The sequence below is a fragment of the Dama dama genome, chromosome 27 (assembly GCF_033118175.1).
Source record: "Dama dama isolate Ldn47 chromosome 27, ASM3311817v1, whole genome shotgun sequence".
Taxonomy (NCBI): domain Eukaryota; kingdom Metazoa; phylum Chordata; class Mammalia; order Artiodactyla; family Cervidae; genus Dama; species Dama dama.
In genome coordinates, this window is record NC_083707.1 from 60,984,791 (window position 1) to 60,999,828 (window position 15,038).

Consider the following 15,038-nt stretch of genomic DNA (forward strand, 5'->3'; position numbering starts at 1 on the left):
GCTTGTGCATTTAACTGAATTTTTGTAATCCTAGGGCTTTATTTACTAATTTTTTGTTCCTGAAATTCCCTGGCAGTTCAGTGGTTAGGACTCTGTGCTCTCACTGTCGAGGGGGCCTGGGTTCCATCCCTGGTCGGGAAACTAAAATCGCATAAGCCTTGCAGTGCAGAAAGAAAAAACAACAACACAAAACTCCACAGGGAGTCCTCAGAGGGGCAGACGGGGCAGGGATTTCCCAACACTTGCGGGTGCGCCCTTGAAAAAAGTGTGAAAAGGCGTGTACCACCCTTCAACATGGCAGAAACATGGTTTCAACTTTTAACATGGTTAAAAGTTGACATTCAACTTTTAAATTTTAAATATAAATAGTTGCAAAGGATTTTCTTTCAGATTTGTTGTGAGTAGTAGGAGGAAGAAAATTGTCCCAAAACTACTTATGGTAGAACTTATCTGTATGAGGTAATTTATAGCCCCTTCTGTGAAGTACTTAGGATTCTTGATAAAATGCTGGAGTAATTTCCGGATGGACTTGAGTGGGATTAAGGAATCCTGATCAGTCAGGGTTCCTGCTCAGCTCTCCTGAAACACGCCCGTCAGACCTGGACCGGCCTTTGGTTGTGGCACCATCCCTTCATCTCTGAACGTCTCTTCCCAGAAAGAATCCCTGAATCGAGGCCAGTTTGAAATAGAATGTTGACATACACTGATAACGAGTTTGTCTGAGAAGTTATTTTAGCAAATGACATTGTACAATACCTTTGTTGCCTCAATTTTTAATCATAGACAGTAGAATCTACATACAATAAATAATCTGATACTGAGCGTCAACTACATGAAAAAAACAGGAACAAGTTATTTTTTGACACCAGGAAATCTTACATTGTTCCTTCTCTCAAATTCATCTCTCTAATCCTCCATTTTATCCTAATATGATATTTCTTACAACAGAAAGTTTAAAGTTGGTTAACCTCTCATAACTTTCAACAACATAATAAGTCTATGAGTTTCTGTGACCATGTGTTAGTTGCCCAGTCATGTCCAACTCTTTATGACCCCATGGACTGTAACCCACCAGGCTCCTCTGTCCATGGGATTCTCCAGGCCAGAATACTGGAGTGGGTTGCTATTCCCTTCTCCAGATGATCTTTCTGACCCAGGGATCGAACCCCCCGGTCTCCTACATTGCAGGCAGATTCTTTACCATCTGAGCCACCAGGGAAGCCCGCAAGGCTTTGTATTTTTGTTCCCAGGTTGAAGAATTCTGGAATGGGTAGCCTATCCCTTCTCCAGTGGATCTTCCCAACTCAGGAATCGAACCGGGGCCTCCTGCACTGCAGGCGGATTCTTTACCAACTGAGCTATGAAGGAAGCCCATACAATGATTATTATTACCCAACTGAGAAAAATATACAAATATATTATACATGTTGATAAATCATTATTAAATATAAATTTTTACTTTTATTGGAAATACTGAAAACAGTGGGTTTGGGTTTTTTTTTTTTTTTTTGGTAATATTTATTTATTTGGCTGTGCTGGGTCTTAGTTGTGGCACTCAGGCCCTTCGATCAGATCTTTAGTTGCAGAATGCAGAATCTTTCAGTTGTGGCAAGTGGAATCTAGTTCCCTGACTAGAGATTGAACTCAGGCCCCCAGCATTGGGAGCTCGGAGTCTTAGCCGCTGGACTACTGGGGAAGTCTCTGACTGTAAATGATAATGGAATAAATAGGGCTGGTTTATCATCCTCGCCCTCCCCACCAAGATGGACATGTATCTATAAATAGGAACTACCTATTAATAGAAAGAGCTAGTAAGCCTCTTCTCCGTTTTTCAAGCCCATTCTTTGTTTTTATGGATGTAAGCTTCAAGGAATGCCGTTCAAATACTGAGAATGAGGCAGCGGAACGAGTTTTGTTATAGTAATGTTACTCAGCTCCGGATTTCTGAGTTATATTTTGAAATCACATTAAAAAAAAAAAAACCACAAACAAAACTACACCTGCCATCTGTCTCAACTAGGTATTCTTTCACCTATGTTGAAAGCAACAAATTGGAAAAGCGATTTGCAAAAGGATTAGCTCCCCAGGCATTACTGTCTAATACAGCCCAAGGATTTCATATCGTATCTTTTGGTACCCCAGTGGTTTTAATACCACAGGACAATGCCTAGGGGTGTGCAGGTAAACTGGCTCTCTGGGAAAAAAGGAAGGAAGCAAGCAAGCAAGGAGGACAGAAAGCTCTGCTTTGTAACTTGTGCTCATTTCTATGGTGTAAATCCTTCCACCGGGGCCAATTTCAAGCTACCAACTTGACTTCACTGACACGGAGCTGGGAAGAGCCGATGCTCCCCGCGGTCATGGCGAGGCCACCTGCACAGGGCGCAGAGCCTCACAGCCAGATTCCAGAAGGGATGGCTGTGTGTGCCTCTGTTTTATGAGCTGCTGCAGATGAAGGGAGGGTGGGAGAGGAGAGCTGGCCTGACCACCGGGCTGCCTAGGACAAAGAGCACCCCAGGATGCCCAGAACAGGGATTCCTCCCATCACCCCAAGCCGGCCTACCCCTCGCAGAGGCTGTGCCCCGAGGCTTCCATGTGCGGCCGATTGAAGAACACTGCTGGGGAAGTGAGGGCCTGGGAAACCAGGCCGCAGCTCAAATCCTGCCTCTGCAGTTCACGAGGTTTGAAGACTTGGGTATATTGTCTATGAGTCTCAGTTTTTGCCTATAAAATAGAAGCCAACACTTCCAAGGTCCTGAGGACCAGGGCGGGCAGCCAGCAAAGGCTCGACAGCTGGATGCCACCACCAGAGCCCGACCAGCTGAGTTGGAGGGAAGAGCCTTGGAGGACTGAGGCCTATCTAGGGTAGCAGTGTCAGAGGGAAACACAGGCGCCCTGATGTGAGACTTGGACCATAAAGAAGACTGAGTGCTGAAGAATTAGTAATTCGAAAGGTGGTGCTGGAGAAGACTTGAGAGTCCCTTGGTCTACAAGATCCCACCAGTCCATCCTAAAGGAAATCAGTCCTGAATACTCATTGGAAGGACTGATGCTGAAGCTGAAGCTCCAATACTTAGACTACCTGATGCGAAGAGCTGATTCACTGGAAAAGACCCGGATGCTGGGAAAGATTGAGAGCAGGAGGAGAAGGGGATGACAGAGGATGAGATGGTTGGATGGCATCACTGGCTCAATGGACATGAGTCTGAGCAAACTCGGGGAGATAGTGAAGGACAGGGAAGCCTGGCATGCTGCAGTCCAGCAACTGAACAACAACAGGTGCCCGGCTACTTAAGGTCTTTATGTTCCAAAGCTAGTGACTGCTTTGGTTATCCTAAAACAGTCACTTCAAACCATAAGTTTTAGATTCTTTCTCCCTCTTCCATACAATCTTATGCAACACAGAGGCTGGGATCCTCACTTGGTGTGAAGGAACACAGCCAGCAGGCACAATGGCTTCCTCCAGAAGTAAAACTCAAGGCTGGTCCACCTTGGGCCACACCAGGAAGGTAAGTAACCAAGAAATAAAGCCTCCTTCTAAGGTGACTTCTCCAGTAGGACAAATCCATAGCCTGAGCCCCCAGGGCTTTAGGCTCCCAGTGGCTCTGCTGGCTTGTTAAGAAGTTCTTTGAATGATGGAGCAAAATCACATCACCGCATTACAAACAATTCCAGGGCACAGCCAATATCTTACATGGTACTTTATTTTTCTTCACAATATTAACTGGACAGACAAGGAGAGTTGAGTGGCAGCGTGGCTCTCCCCAACAACACAAAGGAAACTTCATGATATTTAATGCTGGCCAACTAGAGACTTACTTTATCTTCTATCTAAAGCTCACTTAGCATGTATTTCTGTGTGTGTGTACAGTGTTGCAGGATGTCAGCCACCCCTAAGAAATATCCATCTTACAAACATCCCATGGAAGGGAGAAGTGCGAACATCTTGGTAACAAAAGCTTCCAATACAAAACTACTTTTTACACATTTATTTTATTGAAAATGAAAATAATCTCAGTAATTCAAAACAAAAGCAAAACTTGGTTGAAAAGATAGTATAATAAAAACATGCTTCCTCCAAAGAAATGTGATCAGCTATCACACCTTCAAACACTACCCCAGAGGCAAAAACAATGAAGTGAGCTGGCTGGAAGGCCCACTGCAGATTCCCTAAAAGGTTTAGGAATATGGAGTTACTAATACACTATAGTCATATTTAGTAACAGGCTTGGATCTTTTGATTAAGCCTTTCCATCTTCCACAAGTGTTTTTGTCTGCTGATCTTACCTTGGGACCCAAAACAACCTTGTCATCAATAGGATATGTATTGGCTTTCAGTTATTTTCCTGGGGTAGTTATGATGAATTGGGGCAATACCATTCATACTCCATGTGGTTTTCTTTCTGCCCCCGGAGATGTATATTTCATGGCTGTCTAAGGCTAGTCTTATGAGCACAGACATGTAGCTAAATGATTCTTTGGGTAAGGATAAGGGACTTGTATTATTATTACTTACCCAATTCAGTCTCACTTCCTCACCCCCCGTATTGTGCGCAATAAAGCATTTAGAAACAGATGTCCCTACCAACCAGAAGGTTTTCATTAACCATCCCATTGGTTAAAAATTGCAAATTTATTGTTTAAATAGCCATTAGACATATCCAGGCTTGAAATTAACACCATTGACGGCAGATGTTTAGAACTTTGGTTCATCTTCATTGTCATACAGAGCTGGACTCTTGAGTTGTTCTGTTGTCTCAGAAGCTAAATACACCACAGAACTTAAAAGTGTTTCTTATTTGTTGCATAAAGTCTTTCACAGAGGCGTCACATTGATCCTCGTGAAGTCCTCACTTGATTCTATTCCATATCCTACAGTCCTGGCTATTCTTAAAGACTCCACACCCTGATCCAATCTTGAGAATGTTTTGCTCATTTGAAAATTCTTCCTCCCACCCTGCAACAAATGTCCTTTGTCCCATAATAATTTAAAAAACGAAAATCCCTGGGAAGATTCGAATTGAGTAACAATAAAGATCTGATTGGAATGTTCATAAGCCTGACAATGTACAATTGTATTTCTTAAGAAGTGTGTAGCCACAGTTGTCTGGGCTGCAAAAGACACCACAGAATAAGATCAGAATAGGATTTCAACTGACTCCCTAATTTCCTTAGAATGGCTTATATTTCAAGCCTTTCCTGTTTTTTTTTTCTGATAGAAGAGGTGTACATTACTAACTATAAGTTATAAGGAAGTATAAAAACAGCCACTGCCTTAAAAGTATAATTGAAATTAGAATTTAAGTTCACATGTATAAATTTGTCACTTTAGCATAAGTTTAATTCCAGTACAGACAATTTGCAATTCATCCCATAGATCCTTGATGTGAAAAAGCCAGACATGTATTGGGGCTGCCCTACATACTTAAGTTTAATCCTACTTATTAGAACTTCTCTTGATTTACAGTCACTTCCTAATTTCCCACATTGGGCCACGACTAGGTCTTTAAATGATAAGCATAAACATGCACTAATGAAACAGAGGTCCATCTAAATGGAAGGTCATATCTGAGTAGGCAGAGATAAGTGGGCTGGGGCAGAGGATGTTGGGTTTTGGCTTGAACCATAGCAAAGTGCTTTCTTCTTTCAGAAGGTGACTTTAATCCAAATCTCAAGCCCATAAGACTTTTCAGCCACTGTAAAATCTGAGATGAGCTGTTTGCTGCAAAAGATGCAAGTTGTCATTTTGATCCCTCTTTCAGGCTATCTGTGCAGTGAGGGCTTGGGAGGACCCAGGAGGTTCTTGGGTGGTTTGCTCCTTGTGGGTTTTTTTTTTTTTTTTAAGAACCCTTGAACTCCATTTGGGGAGTGCACGTGTTCTGTTGAACCCTGACCTGGGTGGGCTGTGTACCACGCTGAGGGCAATTCTGGTGTGAATCCCTCCTCCACACCAAATAGGCAGGAATTGCGTCTCTGCTGTCCAACTGCAAGATAATTGAGACAATGCAAAAAGGGAGAAGGAAAAAAAATGACTAGCTCAGGCTTTTATATACATTCATTGCTTCTAACATTTTTAACAACAAGAAAAATGCAACTTCAGCTACCCTTAGCGATAACATTTTGCTTAAAAATTAGAATCATTCAAAGGTCTGATCTCCTTGAGAGAGTGCAGCCACAATACTGTACAGTTCTGGGGTCAGGTAACCAGGAACACTTATCATTAAAACCAGATAATGGAATCCCACAGCAAAAGGAAACCAGCCTGAAATTAGCCTCTATGACCTTTTTTATATATACATTTTTAGAATACTCTGCAAATCTCAATTTGAACAATAACAACAACAATAACCAAAGACAAACAAGTTTTATATTAAAAATGTCCGTGTTCTTCATGGTTACTTCTAAAGCAGCTTGGAGGAGCTCGCCACTTGGAGTGTACTGCAAACCGACTCCATTACAATGATCTTGGCAGGATAGCAGCACAGAATTTGATATTACATATTCATCACTTTTGACAGTGTAAACCTTTCATAAGATAACATTTTGCTTAAAAATTAAAATCATTCAAAGGTCTGATCGTCTTGTTCCCTGAGGCCCGCCAGGGAGGTCTGGCTTCATACCATGGGTTTCCCCCTTTCTCCGCGTGGGGCCTAAGTGCCACTGCATTTCAGGAAGAACTTGAGGATGGCCACGGAGAAGGACCCTGTGGAAGGAGAGTTGGAGGGCTCTAAATAGGTTTCCATGGAAACAGGCCCCAGAAACCATCTTTAAGGATCAAACCATCAGAGCCAGAATTTAATCCCCTGGTCATTTTCCATCTGGATTTCCAAGTGAATGAACCTCATGGGTTTAACCAAACATGTATGCACTCTTAAATGATGTAAGTTAAATTCTGAGTTGGCCAAGACAGGTGAATCTAAAGGAAAAGGGCTGAAGGGACAACAGATACTGTCCCTCACAATAAACAATTCTGTTGACATGGAAGTGGATGTAGATTGATTGACACAAAGTGGCTGAGTGGCCAGCAAGCTCCAGGATTTCTCAGGCAGCTGAGAACCAGGGCTTATCTCACCTCCTCAGAAATGCTTTGAAAGAATTGAGAGCCAAAAATCTCAAAGGGGAGAAGTGGTCATTTTGCTAACAGTTAGTGTAGAGCCCATAACTAAATACAGTTTTTTTAAAAGATGCTGAGATGCTAAGATCTTTTTTTTTTTTAAAGCAGCTTTCGAAATATTAACCACAGCATTAAACATTGAACACAAGTGCATTCCAAAGTTAATACAGATAAATGGTATACAGATAAATGCTATAATGCAATAATGCCACAGTTATTCCACATACGTTATCAAGGCTGAGTCTAAACTTGAAAAAAAATATTTTGTAGTTTATGAGCTGGAGATCTTTCTTCTTTTGCTACTCTTCTAGCGTTTTCCAGCACTGACTTTTCTCTTTTCCTTGTTTAACGCCCCAGGATATATAGATAATCCCCACATTCCACACCTGGAGCTTCCCTGCCCACCCCCCATCCCTTTCAGTCAGGTTTTTCAAATAAAACCAAACTACAATGACAAGATAATGCTTCACATCGTAATTCCACAGACATAGGTCAGTTAATCCATTTCAACGCTTCCTTTACGATTTATGACCCTCCCCAAAGTCTTTCAAAAATCTCACTGGAAGCGGCGCAAACAGCCTGGCGGCCCAACGCACAACAGGCCTCGCGTTTCTCTGGGGGCGGCTCCCATGCCTCCCCTCTCCTCAGTTTCCTCCGCTCCACAGAGACGACTCCTGCCACCTCCTGTTTCCTCCACAGCGACGACTCCTGCCACCTCCTGTTTCCTCCACAGCGACGAGCGCCGTAGCGCACAAGCTGGCGGCCAAGGCCCAGCGCAGACAGGCCGCGCGTTCCTTTGGGGCCGCCGCGTCCCTCGCCACCGCCTGTTTCCTCCACAGAGACGCGCGCCCTCAGGGCCTCGGCCCAGCTCCGCGCTCCAGGCGGCGCGGGGCCTACACGGGGCCCAGGCCTCCTGTTTTCTCTCCCGGCCGCCCGCGGACACATGGCTCGTTTCAAGGCTCAGCGCCAGGACGAGGCCTCAGGCCGCCCGAGGCGGGGCTGCCGGCCGCGGCCCCCGGCGGAGAAGCCGGCGCTCCGGGCGCCTGGTGCGGAAGACGTCACCGAAAACGTCCGCGTCCTCGCGGTCCAGGGGATTCCTACGCGGACAGCGCCAAACCAGTATTTGGAGGGGGAGCGAATCCAAAATATGAGAAGAAGGACATCAGGGCTTAAGGTACTGGATGATATTGTATAAATTGCTAAAATGCTTCTCGGCACAATTGGTAGCTTAAAAAAATACTCTGCTATGATTTAAGGGCTTTTTTCCCGTCACGGTCCTTTGGGGTGGAGGTCTTGGCAAATACAAAGTCCAAATAGACCAAAAGTTCAAACGTTTTTGATTCAGTGACGTGGGACAGACAGTAAACAAAATTTACATGTATCGTAGAGTGTATTAGAGAGTGGTAAGTGCTAACGGTAAATATAAAACAGCAAAAGCGAATTAGCAGTAGAGGCTTTGCAATTTTAGCTAGCATGGACATTCGTGCTAGCATAAGTTCCCGGTTTTTTTTTTTTTCTTCAAACCTGGTGTGTACCATATGCGCAGTGCCCCTTCTTCAGGCCTGGGAAGAAAGGCCTCCCCTCGGAGCACCTTTCCTCTTAAGAATATAACCTCCAGCCCCACCCCCACCCCCCAAAAAAAAGCAAATGAACACCTTCTGCCTAACCCCCAACAGCCAGGAACCCGGCTTCTGGAACAGTCAGGTCCTTTGTCGGTTTGTTTGCTTTTCAGCTGGTTGAGTCAGTCCAGCCAACAGTATGGAACAAAAATCAGTGTTTACAGGCACAAGAGAGCCAGGTAGAGCCATCCGGGTGGGGCTTAGTAATTAGTGGTGGGGTTTCCAAAGACAGGAGATTCAACGGGACTGTCTTAAATAAATAAATCTTATTTTTCTTAATAATGTAAAAAATAAATTGTATTCCCTTTGGCAGTAAGTAGCTGATTCAACGTTGAGCCTGAAAGCTGTTTGTGGTGGTGTTGGTTGGTTGGTTGGTTGTTCTTTTTCTTTTTAAGAGGCCACAGCTTCACTCCAGTGGTGCATCAGTGACAATGCATATTATTTCTCCTGCTTTCATGAACCTTTTGCATATTTGTTTGTGGCAGGCCTGTGGACTTCACTTATGGCCCAGATAGGCACCCAGGGTGATGCAAGCTCCCACCAGGGCCAGACTGAGCAGTGCCTTCAGAGACAGCCAGGAGAAATCAAACAGGGGCCGCATGCTCGGGCCATACAGCTCCACAAAGGCGTCCTGCAGAGGGGAGAGGGCGGGAGAAAAACAGTATTAGAGTATTAAATATTTCCTGTTGCTGCAACAAAAAGTGTGCCAGCACAATGCCAGCCGACAGGGGGAGAGTCATCTGAAGTGCCTGCACCTTCAGTAGGGTGAGGGCAAAGGTCAAACGTGCTTTGGGGATGATTTCAGACCCACTCTTTTCACTTTCATTCAGGAAATACTTATTGAGACCTTACGCACATACCAGGCACAGCAGAGACACAGCCATGAGTGAAAAAGACCAAAAGCTCAAACATTTTTGATCCAGTGAAGTGGGACAGACAGTAAACAAAACTTACATGTATCGTAGAGTGTATTAGAGGGTGTAAGTGCTAACGGGAAAAATAAAACAGCAAAAGCAGTAGAAATACTGGAGGCTTTGCAATTTTAGCTAGCATGGACATTCATAAAAATAATTTTTTAAACAACCCCAACTACTCCTTTACTGAATGCTTGCTATGGGCCAGGCACTTGTAACGAATGCCTGACACGCATTATTTTCTTTATTCTTCATACCCATCTTAAAGAGTCCTTTACTTTGTTCTTGTGCTGTAAGAAAAAAGCTGAGACCATTGAATGCTCATTTCTTAGATTTGTTGGGGAAGATTAGATTCTGTGTTTGTACCCAATGAGTATTTGGACAACTCTACCTGAATATATGGGCTTCCCAGGTGACTCAATTGGGTAAAGAAGCTGCCTGCAGTGCTGGAGAAGCAGGCAGATGTGAGTTCAATCCTCTGGTCAGGAAGATCCCCTGGAGGGCGGCATGGCAACCCACTCCAGTATTCTTGCCTGGAAAATCCCATGAACAGAGGAGCCTGGTGGGCTGCAGTCTTTTGGGCCACAGAGAGTTGGACTCGACTGAAGCGACTGAGCATGCATGCATATACATCTGAATATATAAAGCAGTAAGTGAAGTGTTTTTCCCGTGGCGGATTAATCAGATATGAAGGGGAAAACAAGATATAGTTCCAATTAGCCCCCCAAACCTGGAATTAGAGCACACAATTTCACTAAGGGAGACAGTAGCATACAGAGATATGCAGCATCACTGTGTGAGGAAGGTCTGATGATGCTTGCCATGTTTTTGTGTGTTTGGGGCAAGTATTGCAGTAGAGGGATCAGGTATCATTTTTGTCTCCCCACTGCTGTGCGTGGTCTTAGTACATGTAGGTGTTTGAGAAATGTTTGTTCAATTAATGATTAAGGTTTTCTAACATCAAACATTGGTTTGAATTCTGTATTTGGCCTAATACATTACCCAGATACTCGGCCTGTTTGAAATTATTCCTCTTACATACAACCACCTCTGGAAATCTTGGCAGTAATCTCAAAGGTGAACATTTAAGGCATCTTTAGGGGAACTTCCTGTGTTATTAAATATAAATGTGCACAATTATTTTTCATGACTGCATAATTTTCCACCACATATATTTATATATCTGTATCTATGCTGTACTTTATTTAACCAATTCCTTTTATTTTTTAATTGAATCACTTTTAATTGAAGGATAATTGCTTTATAACATAGTATTGATTTCTGCGAAACAACATACAACCACTCAAATATTCCCCCCCTCTTGAGCCCCTCTCTCCTCCCCCATCCCACCCCTCTAGGTCATCACAGCGTGCCAGGCTGGGCTCCCTGTGCCACAGAGCAGCTGTTTGTAAATTCTTACCTCCTCATTTGGATTTGGGTTTTGTTTTTGGTTTTTGTTTTGAGACAGATTCCCAGAGTTGGACTCGGTTGACCAGTTGAACTCAGCTGAGTTCCCACAGTCGTGAAGGGTTTGTGCTGAGCCATCTTTACTCTCTCACTGCCCCAGTGACCTTGGCACCTTTTACAAAAAGCAGACAAGAGGGAATTCCCTGGCAGTCCAGTGGTGAAGACTCCGCACTTTCACTGCCGAGAGTATGGGTTCAATCCCTGGTTGTGGAACTTAAGATACCACAAGCTGTGCCACCAGAAAAACATGGAAACAAAAACAAAACCCACAAAGGCAGACAAGGGTTTAGAGCAGTGGGTCTCCCTGGGGGTGGTCCTGCCCCGCGCCCCCAGGGGACACTGGCGATGCCTGGAAGCGTCTTTGGTAGTCATGGTCTGGGGAGGGGGCGCTGCTAGCATCTGACGGTAGAGACCGGGGTGCCCACGAGGTATGGGACGGCCCTAGCACAAGAGTTATCCCCCCCAAGAGACTGAGAAGCCTTGGGAAGAGAGGTTCCGAGGAAACTCCCTAACCACAGCCCTCAGAAGACCCCACGGTCCATCTGGGGTGTCAATAGCTTTGGTCAAGTTAGTGCAAGATCAGTTACTTAGCTTGGACAAGTAACTGCTCCCCTGCAAGTGGGTGAACTCTACCTTCAGAGGTACTGGATTAACTCACCAGGAGAGGGCGCAAGCGCTTTCTTCTTTCTTAACCTATTGTTAAACAGTTTCCTAAGTTTGAGTCTTAGCAAAGCAAGGCAATAGACATAAATGAAACATGTGCTTAGTGAGCTTGGCCCAGAGCTGAGCTGACAGTCAGGACTGTTTGTCAGGGGGGTAAACGGGGCAGGAAGGAGTCAGGACCAATATAGAGAAACTTGCCTCTCGCAGAGTGCACCCCTGGGCCCCACAGACACAGCAGCAGACGTCTAACAGCCCTCCCCTCCGTGCTGTTCTCTCTAACGACGGGAAGGCTGGAACCCCCGACACACCAGCCGAAGGTGCCCCCGATTCCTCAGAAGAGTGCGCTGGGCAGTAGGCACTTCAGCTCAATGTTGAGAGAGTCAGGGGCTGGGCCCTGAGTCCCTTTAGTTATCCATGGAGTTGTCTGTGGTGGGATATGGAAGAGACTGAGGCCTTGGCCACCTGACCCTTCCAGACCAGGAGACCCCCTCGGGAGACGGGGGAAGCAGGGAGACTCGGGCAGCTTGCTCTGCCTGGTGCTCGACGCCCCCGGCAGACGAGACACCTCTCTCAGCACCCCAGCCCTGGGCTGGAAGCCCTCCCTGTGCCCAGCCCCGGCCCCTTGTATAAATAACTGTGGTTCACGGCCCATTTCTGACGTGCATTACAAAGAAAGAAATCATTTCTGAAGTGGGATGAACTAACATAGCATCTCTTAACCCAAAGCATGAGCACAGAGGATCTGGGAATGAGCCCTGAGCTCAAGGGAGGAGGTCTGCGTGGAATCCTAGCTTTGACATTTTATTGCCTGTGACCTTGAACAAATTACCCGAGGCTGAGCTTCATTTATCTCACCCATAAAACTGGTTGTTGTGAAGATAAACGTAGGTGACTTGGGCCATTTGTAAACGTGGCCCCGAGCGTGAACTAGAGGAAACAGCACCGTGTTCTCTGGTCTGTCCTCTCTCTAACCTGCTGTGGTCCTCCTCACACTGCCCTGCCCTCAAGGCGGTCTGCTGAGCCTGCTAATTTCCACAAACAATCGACCCGCTCCCTCTAAGGTGTCAGCTCTTGGTTCTCAAGATGCTGTGTGATTTCTAAAGAAATGTGAATTCAGACATACACACATGATGTGTCCTGGTGGAAAATTGGAAGCGATAACACACGCCCAGCTCTACTTCCTCGTAGATTATTAAGTCAGGCTTTAGGGCTGAGGGGCGTCATTTAACAGCCCCACCGCTCGGCCCCTGAGATGGAATCTAGCCCCTATAATCTGCCCATCTATGATTCTAAAGTGCAGAGGAGACCCTGTGGTTTCAGGAGTGAAGCTCCAAAAGCTATTTTCATGGGGGAGTCTTCTTGCTTTTTCAAACATCCTGATCAGGGTGATTTCCGAAGTCTGTTTGAACAGTCTGTCATTATTTGTTTAAGTCTGAAAGCTGTTTTAAATAAACACATGCTCATTTTATGTATTAAAAGCAACAAAGAGGGAAGAAGAAAACCTGGGCCGTCGTCACGTGATTTGGACAAAACCCCCGCCTATATGTTTGGGGTGCACGCAGCCCCTGGTCGTGTCGGGACTGGCCAGGGCTCTGCCCGACCTCAGGGATGGGCATGGCAGTCCCCAGGGGAGGGCCCTTTCTCCTTTGGTTAGCCCCTGACCTCAGAGGGGAGGCAGGCAGCGCCCCAGCTCTGGAGGCCCTTTTGCAGACAGCTTCCCCATAGACTTCACATTCAGAGGCCACAGATGGTCAGGGTCTGAGTTCCAGCAGCACTGACCTCAGAGGAGCAGGGCAGCTAATGCCCCAGCCCCAGGCCCTGGCCACAGGGCTGGGAGTTGGCCAGGCAGGTGGACAGAATGGGTAGGAACAGATCAGCTCAAGTCAGCGAAGGTGAGGGGAGGGGGTTCCTGCGCTGGGACCACTCAGCCCCATCCCTCCTGCCCCCCTGCACCCCCCCACACCTCCCTCAAGGCAGCCCACACTCCAGGATTTTGCTTTCCCCTTCAGATCCTTCAAAAAGTTTCATTTAAACCTGGTTCCAAATAAAATGAGATTTAAAAATAAATGCATCAGAATGGCAGGAACTGAAGAACACTGAGTTCCGCTGAAAAGGATGGTGTGGGGATGGGGCGGGAGCCCAGACACCCTCACACAACTTGGGCTTTCAGGAGCAGGTAAGTGGAGAGGCCATTCATGTTTGGAAATGCGCAACTGAAGCTTTAAAAATACCTTTCATGTGTTAGTGATTCTACTTCTAATTATTTACCTTGAAAAAATAAAACTTTAAAACAAAAATATGATAATGAATATGTTATTGTTTAGTCGCTCAGTCCTGTCTGACTCGTTGTGACCCCATGGACTGTAGCCCGCCGGGTTCCTCTGTCCATGGGATTGCCCAGGCAAGAATCCTGGAGTGGGTCGCCATTCCCTTCTCCAAGGGATCCTCCTGATCCAGGGATCAAACCCGCACCTCCTGTATTGGCAGGTGGGTTCTCTACCACTGAGCCACCAGGGAAGCCCAGTGGAATATGGATCAGTCACTGAAAATTGTGCCGTATATTTATTGGCAAGGAAAGATGTCCCCAACATCACACTGAGTGAAGCAGCGCAGCCAGCCTCTGCAAGTCCAGGCTCCCAGCTCCTCGCTGGCTCTTAGCACTCACAGGGAAACAGAAAGGTGACCTTGGTCGGCTATAAACAGAAGGGAAATTCAGGTGCGTTCCAGTCTGTGAGCTGACTGTGGATGCCTTATACGATCATGGGAGAGCCTAAGTGGGGAAGCCATCCTGCCCTTAAATAGATCCTGGTCTAGAGAATGGACTCGTGTGCTTCCACGTGTACGTGAAGCTCAGCTAGATGGAGCACGGAGCAGAAGCAAGGAGAAAATCAGATGGCGCTAAGAGGAAGCCAAACGCTGCTATCAAACGCCTTTGGTATTTTCTGTTACCCACGGCTTTATCATTTTGTCTGCATGGGGATCAGCTCCCACATGGCCCCCGGAGGGCCAGTGCAGAACACATACCTTCCCTCATTCCACCAAGTGGCTCGGGAGCTGGGGTATTCATATGCTGACTCCTCCCCTTCCCTGGCTAAGGGGGGCTCCTGTGGAGGCATCCATACTCCAGCTCTCTGGCCGGTCATGTGCACGGTCAAAGGGGTCAGAGAGGGCCCCGGGGGAGAGAGATCCAGGTGCCACGTCTCCTGTAGCTTGAGGTCAGGCTAGAGAGCTCTGCGGTGGTAAGGGCAAGAGGAATTCCACAGG

General features: G+C 46.1%; 1 protein-coding gene across 1 annotated transcript in view; it reads right to left on the bottom strand.

Annotated features, from left to right (window-relative positions):
* Positions 1-3,971: 3,971 nt before the first annotated feature.
* The window catches only part of BCL2 (BCL2 apoptosis regulator), a 191,404-nt gene continuing 180,337 nt past the window's right edge, over positions 3,972-15,038 (bottom strand). Inside the window, exon 2 of the mRNA XM_061131171.1 lies at positions 3,972-9,361. Within this exon, the coding sequence (XP_060987154.1) occupies positions 9,227-9,361 (135 nt within the window). The 3' untranslated portion in view covers positions 3,972-9,226. The remainder of the gene's footprint in view (positions 9,362-15,038) is intronic.